This window comes from Pan troglodytes, chromosome 2, assembly GCF_028858775.2.
Source record: "Pan troglodytes isolate AG18354 chromosome 2, NHGRI_mPanTro3-v2.0_pri, whole genome shotgun sequence".
NCBI classification, from domain to species: Eukaryota; Metazoa; Chordata; class Mammalia; order Primates; family Hominidae; genus Pan; species Pan troglodytes.
Window position 1 is genome coordinate 145,300,941 of NC_086015.1, and position 23,071 is coordinate 145,324,011.

At 38.4% G+C, this 23,071-nt stretch overlaps 1 protein-coding gene across 20 annotated transcripts in view; it reads right to left on the bottom strand.

The window, feature by feature from the left end:
* Window positions 1–23,071, bottom strand: part of TFDP2 (transcription factor Dp-2) — a 199,330-nt gene that overhangs the window by 143,782 nt on the left and 32,477 nt on the right. For 19 of the 20 annotated variants that reach the window (XM_009446482.4, XM_054680273.2, XM_016939950.4 and 16 more), the window contains 1 exon segment: window positions 5,499–5,605. In XM_009446482.4, the coding sequence (XP_009444757.1) occupies window positions 5,499–5,513 (15 nt within the window). In that variant the 5' untranslated portion in view covers window positions 5,514–5,605. 20 annotated transcript variants of the gene reach the window in all.

Consider the following 23,071-nt stretch of genomic DNA (forward strand, 5'->3'; position numbering starts at 1 on the left):
TTAATTAAAACTTCAAAATACGTATTAATTTCTACTATCATAAACACTTTGTAAAGATTCAAAAAAACTGTATTATTTGAGAGTAGAAAAAGTTGGCTAGCGAAAGCATCCTAAAATATTAGCCATTCTTCCCTTATTCTACCTATTTAAAAAGGACTTATCTTTCAATGAACAAGAGAAAAAAGTGAACTCATATTTCATGTTAAATTCTTTGCCTAATCATGTCCTGAGGAAAATATGCTGAGTATTCCTCTCTTTTTTCTCAATTTTTTAAAATAAATTGTATTGTCTGTATTTAAGGTATAAAACACGATGTTATAAGATACATATATATAAAATGGTTACTATAGTGGGTATTCCAATGCTGTGTTGTGTACTATATAACCAGTCACTATGCGTTTACTGAATTCAAAGTATTTAAGTTCAATTTTTAAGAATCAGATCATATTGACTAATAATATTGTAATTTCATTGATATTCAACATTTCTGACTGACATAACATTACTGAAATGTTCAGAGTAAGATCATCTGTGCTCAGTTAAGCTCTACTTTTCACAGGCAAGGTGATCGTGGAACGGTCACTACAAAATGGGAATGATAGAACGTATGTGCAAGACAAACTAAAGAGCTCATAGGATCGAGTCAAATGATTATGTAAATATATCTGTTAATTTGGCAAAAATATATCTATTAATATGCCAAAGCAATATTTAAGTGTGGGTTGTCATCCAAATGGCAATGGCTTCCAACACTTCAACCCTGACACAGACCATATGCAAAAGAGAAATGCAAATGACCAATAAACGTACAGAATGTTAGTTTACTTAACTAGTAATCAGAGAAATGTAATAAATTGCACACCATTTTTTGCTGATTAAATTGGCAAAGATTTATAAACATATAAAAAGAAATGTAACTTTCATATACCACAAGTATATATATAAATCTGTGCAATCTTAGCAATATGAATCAAAAGCTCTAAAAAATTATACACACTTTGGCTCAGTAATTTCATAGAATTTTTCTTCTGGAGATAATATGATGAGTGAGCAAAAACAGACAAAATGTTCCAAAAAGGAAAAAAGCAGAAGTAACTTAATGGTCAATATTAGGAAACTGGTGTAATATCCATACAATAAATAACATAAAATAGCCACTTAGGCCAGGCATCATGGCTCATGCCTGTACTAGGAGCACCTAGGGAGGCTAAGGCAGGAAGATTGCTTGAGCCCAAGAGTTTGAGACCAGCCTTAAGGAACATAGTGAGATCCTGTCTCTACAAAGAAAAGAAGAAATTAGGTGGGCAAGGTGCCTGTAGTTCCGCTACTGGAGAGGCTGAGGTGGGAGCATCGCTTGAGCCCAGGAGGTCGAGGCTGCAGTGAGCCATGATCACGCCACAGCACTCCAGCCGGGGCAACAGAGCAAGACCCTGTCCCAAACTAAACTAAACTAAAATAGACACTTAAAATGATGTTCCAGAGATATCAAGATAAGAAAATGCATTCATCACAGAAATTAAATAGTAGCCAGGCACGGTGGCTCATGTCCATAAACCCAGCAATTTATAGTCCCTATTGCCCAGGCTAGAGTGTAGTGGCACGATCTCGGCTCACTGCAACCTCTGCCTCCCAGGTTCAAGTGATTATCTTGCCTCAGCCCCTCTGGCCCAAGTAGCTGGGATTACAGGCACGCTGCCACCACGCCCAGCTAATTTTTGTATTTTTAGTAGAGATGGGGTTTTACCATGTTGGCCAGGCTGGTCTCGAACTCCTGACCTCAAGTATCGCCTGCCTTGGCCTCCCAAAGTGCTCGGATTACAGGCGTGAGCCATCGCGCTGGGCCAATGTCTATACATTTTGATTGCTATATATACAAATTTGTATACAAATCAGATATCTTCCTAAGCAAAATTTTGCTGACAGTCTCTAGGCTATTTTTTCTTTTCTTTATCTGTATTTTCTAATTTTTCCATAATGAGTATTACAGCCTACATGTTTTTCTTAAAGATTCATTGACAAGGCAAAAAAAAAAACCTTCAAAAATTATATTTCAAATTATTTACTGTATTATTGCTTAAATTAGAACACAACTGCATTTTTGGTCTAGAAAAATATTACTGGATACTAGATACTATCTGATAGCAATTTCACCCCAGATACAATAAATATGTTGCCAGCTCCTCACCTCTTCCTTTTGCAAAGTGATCAATCCTACATCTCATGTAGTTCTAGTAAGACAATTAATCTTAGAGGCTCAAAGTGGGCTCATGACTCAAAGCCTGGCCACTTACCGTATCCCACTTCCATCTCCACGGAGTTTAAGCAAGGTCAACTCAAACTTCTCCATAGATTTTGAAACATAAATACTAAAAAGGGGCCAGGTGCAGTGGCTCACACCTGTAATCCCAGCACTATGGGAGGCCAAGTCAGGCAGATCCCTTGAAGCCAGGAGTTTGAGACCAGCCTGGGCAACATAGCCAGACTCCATCTCTTTAAAAAACGAAAGTTCCCTCTCTCCTTCTGAGACAAGTATTATGAGGCCAATGCAAGCCATTATGCCACCATACAGAAGGCCTAAAGATGGAAGAAGACAGACCCCTGACATCATAGTTTGATCCCTGGAATCTAGATGTGTTTGAAGCAGCCTCTAGACTTTTCAATTATATAAGTCAATACATTCCACTTTTTGTGTTAAGCTGTTTTGATAGGGTTTCGATCATTTGCAACTATAAGAGACCTAATAAAGCATGGATAAGACAAAAGTAAATCTTCACAAAAAAACTGTTGTCATCAGAGACATGTAAAATGAGAAAATTTAAAATGTACATATTTGAATACATGGTTAGTAATGCCTCTGTAAGAGGGCAATCTCTTCCCTATCTATAATCTCTTCTGTGTTTGTGAGTCACTTCTCAGTAACATGTGACACAATTGATCACTTCCCCTTGAAACACTTTCTTCACCTGGGCCTCCAGATCATCAGGATAACTCTTTTCTTCCTGTCTTTGCCCATTCTTTGAGTGTCCTTTATGGCTTCTCTTGCTTTCCATCTTTTTGTTGGAGAATCCCTGTGCTCAGACCTTGGTCCTTATATATTTGCTATCCATGCACTCACTATATGATCACATGTAGTCCCATTGCTTTACAATGATTTTAATATGAAATGACCCGGGCCAGGCACGGTGGCTCACACTTATAATCCCAGCACTTTGGGAGGCTGAGGCAGGCAGATTACCTGAGGTCGGGAGTTTGAGACCAGCCTGACCAACATGGAGAAACCCCGTCTCTACTAAAAATACAAAATTAGCCGGGCATGGTGCACATGCCTGTAATCCCCCAGCTACTTGGGAGGCTGAGGCAGGAGAATCACTTGAACCTGGGAGGCAGAGGTTGCAGTGAGCTGAGATTGTGCCATTGTATTCCAGCCCGGGCAACAGAGAAAGACTCCATTTCAAAAAAAAAAAAAAGAAATGACCCAAAAATTTCTACCTCCATTCCTAAGCTTTCCCCTGAGTGCCAGAGTCACTTATCAAATTGCCTAGCCAATATCTCCACTTGGAAGTTTTTAGGTTTCTCAACTTTAGTATGTTCAAAACAAAATATTTAAGTTCATCACAATATCCTATACCTCCCTAAGAATTCCTCTTCTAATTAAACAGCACAGTCATTTACCCAGTTACACAAGTCAAATACTGAGAAGTCTCTAACTTCTTTCCTGCCCTCATATCCTAATGACTCAATAAATCTTAATGACTGTCCCTAAATGATAATGAAGCAAAATCTGTATCTGCTTCTAGTTACCAATGCATGTTAAAAGCAATGTTCTGAATTATAACCCAAAATAAGCAAACAGACATAATGCAATAAGGATTTGTTTGTTAATGCTATTGTTCGGCTGCATAATGGGCAATATTTAGAACTATCGGTCTGACTCACAAGAAACCCTTTATCATCTTTCCTCACACACTGTGCTGGACCCTCAGCAGCCATTTCATGCAACAACACTTGCTTCTCCTGGTCACAACTAACTAAAGCACTAGTCAACATCAGACTTTAACTGTGCCAGAGGCTCCTCCTAAGGAGTCTGAAACTAGAAAGGCAGGCAGGATGTATCAAGCTACCTCCTTCCGTTTTTTTTTCTTGAGACGAAGTCTCGCTCTTGTCCCCCAGGCTGGAGTGCAATGGGGTAATCTCAGCTTACTGCAACCTCCGCCTCCCAGGTTCAAGGGATTCTCCTGCCTCAGCCTCCCGAGTAGCTGGAATTACAGGCGTCTGTCACCGCGCCTGGCTACTTTTTGTATTTTTAGTAGAGACGGGGTTTCACCATGTTGGCCAGGCTGGTCTCGAACTCCTGACCTCAGGTGATCCGCCCACCTTGGCCTCCCAAAGTGCTGGGATTACAGGCGTGAGCCACCGTGCCTGGCCTGCCTCCTTCCCTTTCTTCACACCTCTCTCTGAACAGGCTGGTCCCCTAACATATAGATGGAAATGCTGAGTGGGGCCATGTTCCACCATCCTGGCTGGGGAACTGAGAAAGATGATTTGGACAGACAGACAGAGGGAGAAATGAAGCAGGTACACAGTAACAAGCTGAGAGAGATGAGAAATGAAAACCAAATACTGCTTCAATTCCTGCTGGATTTCTAGTTTCTGGGCCTGGATCTTTCTGAGGGCCCATAAAATTCCCACTCTTAAATTCCTTGAGACATCCCTGCATCTTTATAACAAATTCCCTTTTTGTTTAATTCCCAGTCAAAGATTCCTACATAATAATATAGGAACAGTAAAGCAATTATACTTTAATACATATAACATTGGAACAGTAAAGCAATTTATAAATAATTCCCCTATATGTTGTACTCTTTAAGGCACAATTCTTTACCATAACTGGAAACAAACTCATTAATAAACAGTGACAAATAAATAAATAAATAAAGAGTGACCTACAACTTGAAAGGAGATATATTCAGAAATGATCACCTCAAGTAGAGGGAAAAACTTGAATAACTTCTCCAAAACATCTAAAATCTAATGTTTCTTCAGGAACCATCTCATGGAAGGTAGCAAGCTACTTTCAGACAATATCTGAGCACATACATTTCCCTGAGTAACCAAAAAAAAAAAAAAAAAAAAAAAATTAAGCCAAAGAAAACAGTGATTTGCTCAAAAAGGCCAAGTAACCCTCCAGCAAGTACCAAAACAAATTTATTACAATATCCAAAAGAGGAGGGCAGGGTGGGAAACTTTCTGGAGATAGCAATTTGCAGCTGTTGAGAAGTAACTTGGTGCCAATTTGCAAGAATGCTACTATCTCCATTAGGGCACCATATTCAATCGCATTAAAGCTTATCTCATATTCTGCATAAACATAAACAAATACAATTATAAATCCATGCAAGTAAATTAAATCTGATTAACCAGAATGGTGAGAAAATATGTAGGAAAAAGCACAGCTCACTTTAAACAATACTTACATTAAAAAATTTACAAATACTTACATTTTTTGCCGTCATGTCAAACTGTATTCTATTTAAGATTCTGTAAAGCCATTAAAAAAATAAAAAGAAAAAAACCTTCGTCTTCAATAATTCTTTAAAAGAACAACCTGTTAAAGGAAAACAGAGGGAATAGTAATGTAATAATAATAATAGGCAACATTTATGTCATATTTACTATGTGACATGCATTGTTATCAAAGTGAACTGTCTAAATTAATCTTCACAACAACACTATGAGGTTTGTACCATCTTAATCCCCATTTTCCAAATAAAAACTAGGGCTTAGAAAGGTTAACTAATTTGACCATGTCAACTCAGTTCACAAGTGATGGAGCCTGGGCTTTGAAATGGTATTAGGCTATGCTGCTTTAGAAAATCCACTGAAAGAAACACCAGGGCTTCTTGGAGAAATGGCTGATTCTAGTACAAGATAAACCTAGAACATCTTATTGTGCCTAAAGTAAGGAAGGGCTCAAAAAATGATGGAGACATGTCAAAAGTACACAGAAATCAGCTTAAAGAGCCTACAGCTGGACAATTTTCAACAACTGAACACCAAAGTACATACTGATAGTAACAGATTATAAACCCATTGAATAGAGCCTACAGCTGGACAATTTTCAACAACTGAACACCAAAGTACATAATGATAGTAACAGATTATAAACCCATTGAATAAAATAATAATCCAGGATTACTGGGGCTAAAGGGGGAGATGAGAAATTCTTTGCAGTAGAACGCCAACTAATAAATATAAATGAGTGATACAGTTAGTAAAACTTCCATTTTGGAACCATCATAACTAATAAGAGAAGAATAATTAATACACAGTAAAACTAGTCAGTGAAAATATGGTGAAAAATAGGATATTTCCATAGCACTGAAATATCTCCCTACAAAATACCTACTAATTCAAATTTTCCAGTGAAAGAAATATGGCATAAATCACTTTAGCCAAGTGATCAAAGTTACCAAATGATTACCAATAATGGGGCAAGCCAACATGTGTCTCTTCAAGCGCACTGAGATGGATACAGCATGAATTCTGAGGTACATTTGCCCAATATGCAAAATCTAAATTTAATCATGAGGAAATATCAGAGAAATCCAAATTGAGAGGCATTCTACAAAATAATGGCCTGAATTCTTCAAAAAATGTTAGTGTCATGAATGGCAAAGAAAGGCTGAGAAACTTTCCAGATTTAAAAAGACTAAAAACTGCTGGGCGCAGTGGCTCACGCCTGTAATCCCAGCACTTTGGGAGGCTGAGGCGAGTGGATCACCTGAGGTCAGGAGTTCGAGACCAGCCTGGCCAACATGGCGAAACCCCTTCTCTACTAAAAATACAAAAAAATTAGCTGGGTGTGGTGGTGCATGCCTGTAGTCCTGGCTACTTGGGAGGTTGAGGCAGGAGAATTGCTTGAACTCAGGAGGTGGAGGTTGTAGTGAGCCGAGAACGCGCCACTGCACTCCAGCCTGGGAAACAGAAAGAGACTCCTTCTCAAAAAAAATTAAATAAATAAAAAATTTTAAAAAAGACTAAAAACATATGAAAACTGAATTCAACCTGTGATCTTGGTCAGGACACTGAACTAGAAAAAAAAAAACTGCTGTGAAGACCATTATTTGGGTAATTGGAGATTAGATCTACAGACTGGATAATAGTATTGTTTCAATGTTACATTTCCTGACTTTGATCAATGAACTTGGAGTTTTCTTTTCCTCACATCTTTTTGGATTCCAAAAACTATGGAGTTTTCTATAATTGAGTGTCCTTTTTCTTATAAAAAATACACTAAAATATTTAGGAGTGGAGGGGTATAATGGTGGCAACTTACTCTCAAATGATGACAAAATAGGGTCTCACTATACAGAGAAAGAATAATAAAGAATATGTGACAAAATGGTTACAACTGGTGAATCTGGGTGAAGGGCATCTGGGAGTTCTTTGATCTATTTTTGTAACTTTTCTCTTATTTTAAAATTATCTCAAAATTAAACTTTAATAAGACATTCAAGGGGAAGGATAAAGTAAAACTTAACTTTGAAAAGATCATAAATAATGGGTGTTCAAAGAAATGGGGGCTTCAAATGGCTGCCTTATATGTTAGAATTTGAATCTACAAGTAAAATTTTGTAGAAAAAAAGCAAGGTTTTTTTTTTCTGTTTTTTCATGTGCAGAACATGCAGTTTTGTTACATAGGTATACATAGGTATACGTGTGCCATGGTGATTTGCTGCACCTATCAACCCATCACCTAGGTTTTAAGCTCCACATGCATTAGCTATTTGTCCTGATGCTCCCCCCTCCTTTCTTTTGCTTTTCAATAAAACACTGAATTTGTAATTTTTCAATGATAAAGCATAAATTTAAAAATCGAAGTAAAACCTGAACCACAATTACAAGTTTTGCTTACAGTAGTTGTACAATGTCTATTATGACCTAATCTAAAGTTCCTATGCTATATCTGTTCTACATTTATCAATTATTTCTTACGTCCTCTATAGTGATATAAATTTAAATGTAAGATAAATAATAAAGCACAAGTTCCTGATATCCCATTCAACAGACTACCTGGCATATTCAAACTAATAATTTAAAGTTAAAACATAAGTATTGCATTTTGAAGATTAATATTTCAACCAAGCTTGATCTAACAGATCTATACAGAATTCTGTATCTAACAGATCTGAAACATCTCTTTAGGCACAAATTTATAAAATTTGTCCATATATGCTATCACCAAAGGGAAGCAAAAATTTCAGAGAGGAAATATTACACAGATTATGGTCTCTGACTGCAATGCAATTAAATTAGGAATCAACTATTTTTTAGAAAGTTAAAAGTCATATATTTAGCTATATTATTAAACACTCCATGAATGTGAAATATTTAGAACTAGAATAACAATTAAAAAATAAAATATTCAGAAAGAAATGACAATGAAAATTTAAAAAACTTATAAAATCCAGCAGAACTAGTACTAGGGTATATTTATATTTCTTTTTATTCATTAAGCCATCAATCAATTTAAATACGTAAAAGAACAGTGAGAACTCAAAGAAATATGAAAAGAAACAAAGAGCATAAATTAATGAAATAGAAAAAAATCAACAAATTAACAGCCTGGTTGTAAGTGTCCTGCTTGAAGTCAGCGTCTAATAAATAAAGCAGCAGTGCAGTAGAGTGGAAAGAGTATGGACTTTGGCTCCGTCTCAGCTCTGATACTTAGTTGTGTGATCCTGAACAAGTAACCTAACCTCTTAGAGCCTCCATGTCTTCATCTGAAAAACTGATACACTGAATGTTTCAGAGTTATGTTAGGAGTTTATACGCCCTCCAGTTTATATATTCTGAACACTCCTAACAACAAAAAAGTTCAATTTTAACAAATTTAAGACTATCTCATGACCTGCTGAAATACAGTTGTAACAAAAAAACTACTAAGTCTTTTCCATCAAATGGTTTGAACATGTTACATTTTAGAAACCCTCTATATTTCCAAAGCATATACTATTGCTACCCGATATCATTTTCCTCTTCTTCCTTACAAGCTGAAGTGGCAATGTGCCCCCAACTACAAATACTACATCGTCAACCTTCCTCTCAGATGGGCTAACCATATCACAGATAACATAATTCTGGCCAATGAAATATAAGCAGACATTGTTGGTGTGGGCAACCAGATTCAACTAGTAGGTGTCCTTTTTTCCCCACCCTTTATGTTTTTTTGTGCCCAGAGCATAGTTGTGATGGCCAGAGCTGCTTGTCTCCGGGCATCTGCTCCATTTCTGAATTCAGTACTCAATGATGTTATATTTCCTAAGGGCTGGGCTAATGAGGGTCACTGTATTATTCACGCAAATAAAATGAAATTAACAGAGTATTACTATTTCAGCACAATATAGTAAGAGGGTACCAATAAAAATAGCCACATTAATGAGCTTCACAGAACAAAGTACAATTTTGTTTGGTATTCCTTTGACTGTCCACACCAGAGTACAGCACAAACTGGAATCTCTAAGTATTACCTAAATAATAAATGTTTGAAATAAAGCCAAAGCGCATGGATTTCTTAAGCAAATTTACCTTAACATCTCTGTGTCTCAATTTCTTCATCTCTAAAATAGTAAGAGTCAGCCACTTAATTAAATGAGTCAATACATGTAAAATTACTAAGACACTGCCTAGCATAAGGTAAGCATTCAATGTTAGAGGGGGAAAAAAATCTGTTCATTGATTTCTCATGACAAATTAAGGCTTCCTTCTCTAAAATAAATAATACATAATTCCCACATGGTAGAAGTGAAAAATACCATAACATAAACCCAGTTTCAAAATAGAAAAAAAACCTGTTTAATTGTGGTTAAAAAAAAAAACTCTTCTAAAATTAACAAGAGTAGGCAATAACTTCATTCATTCATTACTCATCCAGCAAATACTGAACAGTCACTATGTGCATGGCACTATCTCAGGCAATGAAGACAGCCTAGTAGATGAGAAAGACTGTAATCACCAAACGTTCAAATGTAATTTTAAAGAAATAAAGTTACATTAAGATAGACATTGTAAAAACAAATGGGATTGTGATAGAGACTTTCTTCATTCAATTAAAAATTAAGTATGCTCTATTGGCTTTGAGTGATACTTTATAGCATTTTAATTTTAAAATACACATTTCTAAATAGTTTTAAAGTTTTTGTCTTTTTTGACATTGTCTTTAATCTATAAATTATTTGCATTGTATGACTTAAACTTTCCAAAGTGTCTAGAAATTAAATAAATTTGGCACAGAAAGGTTCAAGAAGTTGCCATCTTTGGCAGTATGGATGATTCTCAGAGATAAACCAGTCATGTGCACTGATGCATTATGTTTTATCCAGACTCAACAATTGCACACTTCTTCCTGTCACCAAGCTCTTCTGTTAGTTAAAAAAATAAGTTGGATTTCTTCTTCCAGCTTCATGAACACATTAATGTCAAGCTCAAAAAGTCAATCTTTTGACCTCGCCATCTGCCATGATCTCGTCAGTTTCAGACAATGCAACTCCCACAGATGGTCTCAAAATGCAAGCCCTTTCCCATTCCAATCACAATTTAGCAGCTCCAGCCACAAAGCCTTTTAAAATTAATCAAAATACAAGGAAGAAAGCACAAACTTATGGATAAATTTGTAGAATCAAGCAGTAACATAATTTGAATCAGGATGTGTAGACTTTCTAACACCGCCAAAAAAGCTGCTACTAAAAATTAATAGGAAAGGTAGCATATTTAAATGGCAGATGTTACTAATTTTAAATACATGCTCATGACTCAAAATTTAGAAAATACACAAAACAAAAAGCAAGAAACAAATATCAGCCATAATCCTACTTGTCAGAAGCAACTACAATAACTTATTGGCATAAATCCTTTCAGTATTCTCTCTGTGCATTCAAACTTTTGAGATGTGGTATTAATTAGAAGATATTTTCTTTTTTTTTCTTTTCTTTTTTTTTTTTTTTCGAGATGGAGTCTTGCTCTGTCACCCAGGCTGGAGTGCAGTTGCTCAATCTCAGCTCACTGCAACCTCTACCTCCTGGGTTCAAGCAATCCTCCTGCCTCAGCCTCCCAAGTAGCTGGAATTACAGGCGCGTGCCACCACGTCTGGCTAATTTTTTTGTATTTTTAGTAGAGACGGGGTTTTACCATGTTGGCCACGCTGGTCTTGAACTCCTGACCTCATGATCCACCCGCCCCAGCCTCCCAAAGTGCTGGGATTACAGGTGTGAGCCACCGCACCCGGCCCTAGAAGATATTTTCATAGAAAGGGATAATATGTAACTTTTTCTTACGTGAACAGCATATCTAGGCATTCTCTCAAGTGCTTCACATGTATATCATATCATTCGCACCACAACTTTATCAGATAAATATTATTATTTTCATTTTACAGATGACAAAACAGTTTTAGAGAGTTCAAGCAATTTTCCCAGTTAACCAACTGTACAAATTACAGTGCCAGAATATGAACTCAGGATCTCACACCAGCAAAAGTGTTCTTAACTACTATAATACTTTACAAAATATATCTGACTTGAGATATAATAAATATATTCTCAAGATATTATAACAAAATGATATATAATTATTATTACAATAAATTCAGAGAAAATGATAACCTACTATGCTGAAAGAATCCTTTAAAATCTCATATAGGACATATACATATGACATAGAATTTTTCTCCTTTTCAATTCCGTTTTTTGAAATTTCAATATTAAATTGAATTTTTATTTTTTGAGTAGGTTGTGTTAAAGTTGATTACATGCCAGTCAGAGCTTGCCAGCTCCCCAAAACCTTACTAGTGCCAATGAGCTTTCTTGAAGAGTGATACGTAACATTTCTCCTTTTTATAAAACCTCTAACCTCTTTGTTCTTCAGACAGCCAAGACCACATGGTCTGTGTGTATTTCCCAAATTGCCTTTCTCTTTTTTTTTTTTTTTTTTTTTTTTTTTTTGAGACAGAGTCTGGCTCTGTCACCCAGGCTGGACTGCAGTGGTGTGATCTTGGCTCACTGCAACCTCTCCCTCCCAGGTTCAAGCGATTCTCCTGCCTCAGCCTCCCAAGTAGCTAGGATTACAGGAGCCTGCCACCACGCATGGGTAATTTTTTTATTTTTAGTAGAGGCGGGGTTTCACCATGTTGGTCAGGCTGGTTTCAAACTCCTGACCTCAAGTGACCCGCCCACCTCGGCCTCCCAAAGTGCTAGGATTACAGGCATGAGCCACCATGCCCGGCCTGCAATTTTCTTCTCAAATAAAATATTTTAATCTCAGAGATTTGTCTCTATATTTCAACTTGACAGTTGTAAATTTCCTCATTCACTTTTTTCACAGCTACACAGTATTCCTTTACATCGTTATACTGTGATTTATTTCACTAGCCTCTACTGACAGATATTTAGATTTCATAATCTAAACTGGTGACAGTAATGACATTTTAATGACTCAAATCTTTAATGTTGTCTAGCATGCTGATGTGGTATATGCCTACCTCTCCAGCTCTATTAAACTCCTTTCCCACACCTCTTTTCTGATCCAGTTCCATTGGCTTCTGTAAGTTCAAAAACGTGCTCCTCCCGCCTCAAGGGCCTCTGTACATGCTGTTCCTTCTGTCTGGAACCTTTACCTGACAAACTCATCTTCTTTTAGATCCTTTCTCAAGTGTCACTTCCTCCGGGAAAAACATCCGTTTTCTACTACCCAGTCTAGGTCAGGGGTATCAACCTATTGCTCTCCTACTTTCTCCTTTAATAGTACACACTGGGTTGCCATTATCTACTTATTTCTGTGATAATCAGATTGTGGTCTGTCTCTGCCAACTAAAGTATAAATTCCTTGAGCACAGGAACCCTGTGCATTTTGTTCACCCTTACATATCAAATGCCTGGCATATGGTTGAAGCTCAAGAAATATTTGTTAAATGAATTATAGACTCAGTATTTTATTTATTTTCATCCTTTAAAAATGTACGAGAATCCCATTCAGTATGACTTGGCAGCAGAAAATGAAAGGCCATGCAGACATTTAACACACCACACATCTGAAATGTCAGTAAGCTACATTTTTTTTTTTTTTTTTTGAGATGGAGTCTCGCTGTCACCCAGGCTAGAGGGCAACGGTGCGATCTCGGCTCAGTGAAACCTCTGGCCCCTGGGTTCAAGCGATCCTCCTGACTCAGCCTCCCAAGTAGCTGGGGTTAAAGGCATGCGCCACCACCCCTGGCTAATTTTGTATTTTTAGTAGAGATGGTGTTTCACCATGTTGGTCAGGCTGGTCTCAAACTAGCAAACTCAGGTGATCCGCCCGCCTCGGCCTCCCAAAGTGCTGGGATTACAGGCATGAGCCACTGCACCTGGCCAGCTACATAGTGTTTTGAATGTCATTTTTCTTTCATGAACAAAAAGCGTCCTGGGACCAGCATTTTATTTGTATTCGTTAATTTTTAAAAAGTTATAATAGAGCACAATTAGTTACATTAATTTTTAGCAGAAAAATATAGTACGCAAGAATTTTTCTAAAAAAAAAACTTTTATTTACTAAAAGCTGTTCTTCCTAGATCCATTGGCATTTTACACGTTAAACAGAAAAAGAGACTTATTTTTATGTTCATTGCTCCCTTTATTTTAGAGGCAGGGTCTCACTCTGTCACCCAGGCTGGAGTGCAGTGGCATGATCTCAACTTACTGTAACCTCCGCCTCCCGAGTTCAAGTGATCCTCCCACCTCAGCCTACTCAGTCGTTGGGACTACAGGTGCGGGCGCATGCCACCACACCCAGCTAATTTTTGTATTTTTTGTAGAGATGGAGTTTCGCCACATTGCCCAGGCTGGTCTTGAAATCCTAAACTCAAGAGATCCACCCATCTCAGCCTCCCAAAGTGCTGGGATTACAAGCATGAGCCACCACGCCCAGTCCATTGCTCACTTTTTAAAATTGAAGAAAAAAAAATGCAGCCAGGCACGGTGGCTCACGTCTGTAATCCCAGCACTTTGGTAGGCCGAGGCGGGCAGATCACCTGAGGTCAGGAGTTTGAGACCAGCCTGGTCAACACGACGAAACCCTGTCTCTACTAAAAATACAAAAATTAGCCAGGCGTGGTGGCAAGCGCCTATAATCCCAGCTACTTGGGAGACTGAGGCGGGAGAATCACTTGAACCTGGAAGGTGGTGGTTGCAGTGAGCTGAGATCATGCCACTGTACTCCAGCCTGGGCGACAGAACGAGACTCCGTCTCAAAAAAAAAAAAAAAAAAAAAGCTCAGAATTATATAATAATGAATAATGACATAATGAGATACATGAATAATGTTATCTAAGCACTACTCATTCATTTACTTATTGGATAAATACTTATTGATAGCCAGCTACCCGTCAAACACTGAGTATTAAAAATACTGAGCATTGGCTGGGTACAGGGGCTCACACCTGTAATCCCAGCACTTTGGGAGGCCCTGGTAGGCAGATTGCTTGAGCCTAGGAGTTTCACTCTAGCGTGGGCAAAATAGTATGATCCTATCTCTCAAAAAATACAAAAAAATTCACCAGGCATGGTGGCACATACCTGTGGTCCCAGCTAATCTGGAGGCTGAGGCAGGAGGATCCCTTGAGCCCAGGAGGTAGAGGCTGCAGTGAGCCATGATCACACCACTGCACTCCAGCCTGAGCAACAGAGTGAAACTCTGCCTTGGAAAAAAAAAAAGATACTGAGCATTAAATGCTCATCCTTAAAGATACTATGGAAAACAATGACAGTCCCTGCCTTCATGGAGCCTACATTTCAGCTATGAAGGCATGCATTAAATGACAAATTTCACAATTAACTACTTAATGACAGTCACTACAAGTGCTATGATGGAGACATAAAAGATTCATAGAAACAGGCTGGGTGCAGTGGCTCACGTCTGTAATCCCAGCACTTTGGGAGGCCGAGGCAGGCGGATTACCTGAGGTCAGGAGTTCGAGACCAGCCTGGCCAACATGGTGAAACCCCGTCTCTACTAAAAATACAAAAATTAGCCGGGTGTGGTGGCACATGCCTGTAATCCCAACTACTCAGAGGCTGAGGCAGGAGAATTGCTTAAGCCCAGGAGGCGGAGGTTGCAGTTAGCCGAGATGGTGCCACTGCACTCCAGCCTGGCCGACAGAGTTAGACTCTGCCTCAAAAAAAAAAAAAAAAAAAAAAAGATTCATATAAACATGTAAAATAGAGGACTTGAACTCTGGTGGTTTTACAGAAGACTTCTCTGAAGAAGTCAAGTTTGAGCTGAGCTCACCAAAAAAAGAAAAAAGAAACACACAAACTGAGTAAACCACTGGCAAAGAGAGAGGGATATATTCTACTCAAAGGAAACAGCACCGGAAAGATCAAAGGAAGAAAAGTATGTGGGAGGTTCCAGGGTCTAAGGAAGGTCCTAATAATATGTGCCAAAAAACAAAGGGCAAGGCAACGGGCTGCTAAGAGATGAGGTAGGAAGCCAGATCATGCAGGATACTGATTTTTCAAAATTTTTATCAGATTTGGCCGGGTGTGGTGGCTCACGCCTGTAATCCCAGCACTTTGGGGGGCTGAGGCAGGAAGATCACTTGCGCTCTGAAGTTTGAGACCAGCTTGGACAACATAGCGAAACCCCATCTCTACTAAAAATACAAAAATTAGCTGGATGTGGTGGAGCATGCCTGTAATCCCAGTTACTTGGGAGGCTGAGACAGGAGAATCACTTGAACCCAGGAGGCAGAGGCTGTAGAGAGCTGAGATGGTGCCATTGCACTCCAGCCTGGGTGACACAGCAAGACTCTGTCTAAAAAAAAAAAAAATTAAATCAGATTAGTGGGAAGCCTCAGAATGATTTTAAGTAGAGAGCTACAGCATCTGAACCAGACAGAACCAAATTCACCAAAGATTAAGTAAAAATTATTTGCATTCTAATTCTTTAAAAACCAGTAATATTAGCCATATCTTGTAATTCTTCAGTAACTGAAATGCTCACTCATTTCTTGACTATACCAAATAAGTTTCTATTCACTATCTATTTATCTAGCAGTCAAACCACCTTAAACCTCTGTAACAAGATTCTCAGCTCAGAAATAAGAAAAACAAAAAAAAATTCCCCAGAGCTCAACGCAGCTTTCACAAAACCATGTACTAGTTAGTAACTCAAGTCCTTAGGCCTTCCCTCATCTTATACGTTTTATTTAGCATAAAGTTCTTAGTATATGTGCTTTGATTTTCAGGCTAGGAGCCAATTATACTTAGCAGAAAGACGTGGTAATAGGGAGCAAATGGGCTAACACTGTTACAGGTGAACACATTGACAAAGTGATTGACAACAAGCAGCTTAATACTAAAAGAAAATTAGATACAGAGTGCTATCTCACCAAATAAATTCACTGAGGTAGAATTCTTCTGTCACTCCCTGGCAAATTGATTTTTTTTTTTTAATTGAGACAGAGGTCTTGCTATATTGCCCAAGCTGGTCTCAAATTTCTGGCCTTAAGACATCCTCTTGTCTCAGCCTCCTGAGTAGCTGGGACTACAGGCACGTGCCACCACACCCAGCCAAAACTGGATTGACATGTTCTACAATAAAACCTAAAGGCTACTTTCATTTCAAATATATTATGCAATATTAACAGATTATCAATATGTATTATTTGTTCTTAATTACTGAAAACAAAAGACTGAGGGCAAAAACTTACTTCTGTCCCTACCCAAAGAAGCAATATTAGATGAGAGCACACAAACTAAGAATAAAATCACATTCTGAGACCCTGCCAAGAACCTAATAGAAACATTCTATTATCAAGCAGTACAAGCCAATTTTTAAACCATTAATTCACTCATGCACAATGACTACATGGATCAGATCACCTGTTACACATATGCTGCTTAGCAAAGTCTCATTTCCAGATTAACAAAGCTTTAGATTAGCATCACAAATGTTAAGACTTATCTTTACTTGAACCATCAAAACAAGCTAGATGACATTTATTTTTTATTTATTTATTTATTTATTTTGAGATGGAATCTCGCTCTGTCACCAGAATGGAGTGCAGTGGCATGATCTTGGCTCACTGCAACCTCCGCCTCCCGGGTTCAAGCGATTCTCCTGCCTCAGCCTCCCGAGTAGCTGGGACTACAGGCATGTGCCACCACACCCGGCTAATTTTTTTTGTATTTTTAGTAGAGACGGGGTTCCACCATGTTGGCCACAACGGTCTCGATCTTTTGACCTCATGATCCGCCCCGCCTCGGCCTCCCAAAGTGGTGGGATTACAGGAGTGAGCCACTGTGCCCGGCCGACTTTTTAAAATATTATTTGGTATTAATATATGTTTATAGACAAACTGTTGTATAATGAACTATATGCAAGCATGAAATGTTCAATCTGAGTCATTAAAATGTGATTACTGTGACCAACAAAAGATTCCAAGATGACAAAAATGGGGCATTCAAAAGGAAGCAATTGGAGAAGAAAATAGCACCATTTCTAATGCTTATTTAGAATACGACTGTACTTATACAAATACCTAATCTATATTCAAATGAAAATGAAACAATTGTATAATCAGCGTCATCATGGTATTTAATAAGCAATTCCTCAAAATAACTCTACAGAATAGGGCCGGGCGGGGTGGCTCACGCCTGTAATCCCAGCACTTTCGGAGGCCGAGGCGGGCGGATCACGAGGTCAGGAGATCAAGATCATCCTGTCTAACACGGTGAATTCCCGCCTCTACTAAAAATACAAAAAAATTAGCCAGGCGTGATGGCGGGCGCCTGTAGTCTCAGCTACTCAGGAGGCTGAGGCAGGAGAATGGCGTGAACCCGGGAGGTGGAGCTTGCAGCGAGCCGAGATCGCGCCACTGCACTCCAGCCTGGGCGACAAAGCGAGAATCCGTCTCCAAAAAAAAAAAAAAAAAAAGGTATAGTTATCTCCATTTTATAGAAGGGAAAATTGAGTCAGCTTAAGTAACTTGCCCAAGGTCACAGAGAAGCAAAATGTATAATGAAGTTTAAATAAATGTTACTATATACATGTTCCATGATATCATAAAAAGACATGTCCTAAGCAGTTTTCATTTTAAAGTAATTTAAGGTTTTAAAAAATATAGGATATTTGTGTTATCTGTATGTATAAATGTTTAAGAATATAAAGTATTAAATAGTTTTAGATGACTAAAAAAAGCCTTATAGAAAAATAAACAATTGCCTTGTTTGCATACGCTCCTCATCCACTTTATTTTTTTCATGTACCATATATTGAAAATCCCTAACAATCACAACCCCCTATCAGACTCCACGGGATATGATGGAGGTCGTGAAATTTTATACTAACTAAAGGTTAACTGCAAAAGCTGTCATCATTTTTCTCAATTTTCAAGCAGGATACAGGTTTTTTTTTCTTTTTTTCCTACCTTCTTAAAAACACCTTTGGAAAGGGAAAGGAAAGTTGAATGATATATGTGCTCACTACAAAATAATCCAAAGATATAGAAGAGCACAAAGAAGAAAATAAAAATTACTCTAAATCTTACTATTGAAAGATAAGAACCTAATGATATTTGTACAGACACTTTCAGGTACATGTATATGCAGAGATGTATATTTAAATGTAAAGGTATATATAGGAAAATGTACATAAGCAAGTCATATACATTATTCTGTTACTGCCAGTTTTCAAGATGTCCTATAAAGCCTTCCATAAAAAAATTCTTTCAATAAAAAAATTATATATGCTCATAAGAAAAAAAAACTCAACAGTGCAGAAGAAAATACAATACAAAGCAAGTCTTCCTTAATTCCTGCCCCCTCCACTTCCACTACAATTCTTACTAGCAGATGAATACCATTAACAGAATTCACTGACATTTATATTTGTGTTCTTATATATATTCTTTTAAAAACATTTAAATTATAGATACATGAAAATATTCTGGTTATTAAAAAGTCCATACAGATAAAGAAAATCTCCTCATCTGAACACCTCAAATATCATTTCTAAACTTCATTGTTATCAGTCTGGTAAATATCCTTGCACAGAGCTCATTCCATGCATTTTCTTTTTTTTTTTTTTTTTTTCTGAGACAGAGTCCCGCTCTCTCACCCAGGCTGGAGTGCAGTGGCGCGATCTCAGCTCACTGCAAGCTCCACCTCCCGGGTTCACGCCATTCTCCTGCCTCAGCCTCCTGAGTAGCTGGGACTACAGGCGCCCATGACTGCACCTGGCTAATTTTTTGTATTTTTAGTAGAGACAGGGTTTCACCGTGTTAGCCAGGATGGTCTCGATCTCCTGACCTCGTGATCCGCCGGCCTCGGCCTCCCAAAGTGCTGGGATTACAGGCGTGAACCACCGCGCCCGGCCCATTCCATGCATTTTCATATAAGTACCTGCATGTAGAGAAATACACTTTTGTTGTTTTTAGTCTTTTTAAATTTTAGTCTTGTTCAATAGTATCATACTATGATGTTGTTTTTTTCATTTAACAATGATAGATTTACTATTGCTGTTAAATGTTACAATAGTGCTACCTTCTTGCAGTAACAGAACAGTTTTGTATCTTGATTGTGGTGGTGGCTATATGAATCTATACATCTAACAACATGTCACAGAACTATACACAAAGACACACCAAAAAATGGGCACATGCAAAAACTAGTGAAATCCAAGTAGGATCTGTAGTCCAGTTAATTATATTGTACCAATGTCAATTTCCTGATTTGGCCAATGTACTACAATTACATAAGATGTTACCACTTGGGGGAAGTTGGGCTATGGGTAAATGGGATTTCTCTGTATTCATTTTGCAACTTTTTTTTTTTTTTTCTTGAGACAGGGTCTTGCTCTGTCACCCAGGCTGGAATGCAGTGGTGCAATCACAGCTTATTGCAACTTCAAATTCCTGGGCTCAAGCAATCCTCCCGCCTTAACTCCCAAGTAGCTGGGTATACAGGCATATACCCTAACACTGGGCTAATTTTTAAAATTTTTGGTAGAGATAGAGTCTTGCTATGTAGCCCAGGCTGGTCTTGAACTCCTGTCCTCAAGTGATCCTCCCAACTCAGCCTTCCAAAGTGCTGGGATTACAGGTGTGAGCCAGAGTCCAGCCACTGGTATTCTCTTAAGAGGAAAAAAGAAACAAGAGATGCAGACAGAGGGAAGAAGGCAGTTTCCTAGACAGAGGCAGAGATTGGAATTATGTGGCCACAGCCAAGGAATGCCCAGGGCTACCAGAAACTGGAAGAAGCAATAAAGGATCCTCTCCTAGAGGCTTTACAGGGAGCACGGCCCTGCTGACAAATTGATTTCAGACTTGCAGCATACAGAACTGTAGGAAATAAGTTTCTGTTGTTTTAAGCCACCCAGTTCGTGGCATTTTGTTATGGTGGTCCTAGGAAAGTAACACAATGGGTTTTGCACACTATTATAGTTACACCTAGGTATTTTATTTTTTGGTTTTGAGTTTTTTCTGTTTCCTTTTTGTTGTTGTTCCTGTAACTTATGGGGTTTTCCATTATATTTTCCTAGCTGTATGCATATAAGAAAGTTACGTTTTTCTTTTTACTAATTTTATATTCCATTACACAACTTTATTCTTTTACTGCTTAAAGTAATTTTACTATAAGTTCAGTTGACTCTCGGATTTTTCACGTGTAAAATTAGGTCATCTGGAAAAGGATTTTTTTTTTTTTTTTTTTTTTTTGAGACAGAGTCTCGTTCTGTTGCCCAGGCTGGAGTGCGATGGTGTGATCTTGGCTCACTGCAACCTTAGCCTCACAAGCTCAAGCGATTCTCCTGCCTCAGCCTCCCAAGTAGCTGGGATTACAGGTGTGCACCACCACCCCTGGCTAATTTGGTATTTTTAGTAGAGACGAGGTTGCACCATGTTAGCCAAGCTGGTCTCGAACTCCTGACCTCAAGTGATCTGCCCGCCTCCACCGCCCAAATTGCTGGGATTACAGGCATGAGCCACTGCACCCGGCCCGAAAAAGATTTTTGAACCTTTCCAGGTTTGTAGAACAACGGAGTTAATCTGACTCCAATTCTCCTCCTCACCTTCCCTGAACAAACATAAAATAAACCACAAGAATTTTTAAAACCCACAAAGGATCTAGGCCATCAACATTAGCACTGCTAGGAGACAGAGAACACAGCAACCTTCAAATTACCTATAAGTCAAGCAGAAAAAAAAAAAAAAAGCAGCAAATAGCAAAAGAAACCCCACTTCCTTACCTCTGCAAGCCTGTGGATATATAGGGAGAGTGAAGGGAGGTGAAAAAGACTGTGAGAAAGAGCAGAGGGGCACAGGGGATTTGCAAAAAGCACAGACAAAATCAGCCCCAGAAAGAGAGTTAAACAATAAATACAAAAATGCTAAACAGAGGTTAGGAGGTTAGGACTTGATAGCTAATAGATCTGGTGAAGTGTGTCTTGTGTCTAGAAACTTCTGGACCAGAAGCAGCAGCCTCCTAGAAACAGTGCTTCTGGGGGAGAACCAGGTATACATATATAAAGAAGCACTTTCTCTTGTAAACAAGGTAATGAATGAAAAAAAACAGGCGATAAGAGGAGGAAATTAGGCCAGGCACAGTGGCTCATGCCTGTAATCCCAGCACTTTGGGAGGCCGAGGGAGGTGGATCACTTGAGGTCAGGAGTTCGAGACCAGCCTGGCCAACATGGTGAAACCCTGTCTCTACAAAAATATACAGAAATTAGCCGGGTGTGGTGGCATGCGCCTGTAATCCCAGCTACTCGGGAGGCTGAGGCAAAAGAATCCCTTGAAACCGGGAGGCGGAGGTTGCAGTGAGGTGAGATCGCACCACTGCACTCCAGCCTGGGTGACAGAGTGAGACCTTGTCTCAAAAGAAGAAAAGGCAAGGGGCTGGGGGGAGGATTAAAGAGCTTGCAGAAACAAAATATTAATAGAATCAAGGAACAACTCTTCCTCTCCCCCTTTTCTTACCATCATCACTACAAATTCAGAAAAGAACCTTCACGAAAGAGAGCACACTGGCAGAAGAAGCACTCTCAAATTAGTAACTCTGTCCACAAAATGATTAAAAACAAACAAGCAGACCATATACATACAAATGTACTGCAAAGTCAGAAAATACAAACAAAAGCTTTTCTGCTGATGATTTTCTCCATAAAAACAAACCGTGAGGTTGAAAAACAACTGTAACACAATCCTCTGAACTGGATTAAATATTTTAAACAAGAATTTGAGGATATGAAGAAGACCTTGAATCGGAAGTACAAAAACTAAGCACCAAAATGGACAAAAACAGAAAGAAATGAATAAGAGCTGATTAAAGAAATAGAAAGAAACAAACAAAAGGAACATCATATAAGAAATGAAAGTTAAATTATTAAATTATTTTTTCTTTTGCTTTACTTTGGCATTGAACCAAAAATAAAAACTAAATTATAAGGTATGTAGAAAGAACAGACTGAACGAAAACTTAATAAAAGACACTGAACAAAGAGCAAGAAAATAATGAAGAAAATAAAATTTTAAAAAAACAGAGAGAAATTGATTGAAATGAATGATAGGCAAAGGAGGTTGAACATTAGTATTACTGGTGTCCCTAATTAAAAAAAATCAAAACAATGGAACAGAACTAATATTAAAAGTATATTCTGGCTGGGTGCAGTGGCTCACGCCTGTAATCCCAACACTTTGGGAGGTCGAGACAGGCGGATCACTTGAGGCCAGGAGTTTGAGACCAGCTGACCAACATGGTGAAACCCATCTCCACTAAAAATACAAAAAAACTAACTGGGTGTAGTGGCAGGCGCCTGTAATCCCAGCTACCTGGGTGGCTGAGGCATGAGAACAGCTTGAACCCAGAAGGTAGAGGTTGCAGTGAGCCAAGATTGCGCCACTGTACTCCAGACTGGGTGAAAGAGCAAGACACTGTTTCAAAAAAAAAAAAGTACATTCCAAGAAAACATTCCAGAAATAAAATACTTGAATCTATACAATGAAAGATCCTACCAGATATTTGAGAAAACTGACTCAGAATGATC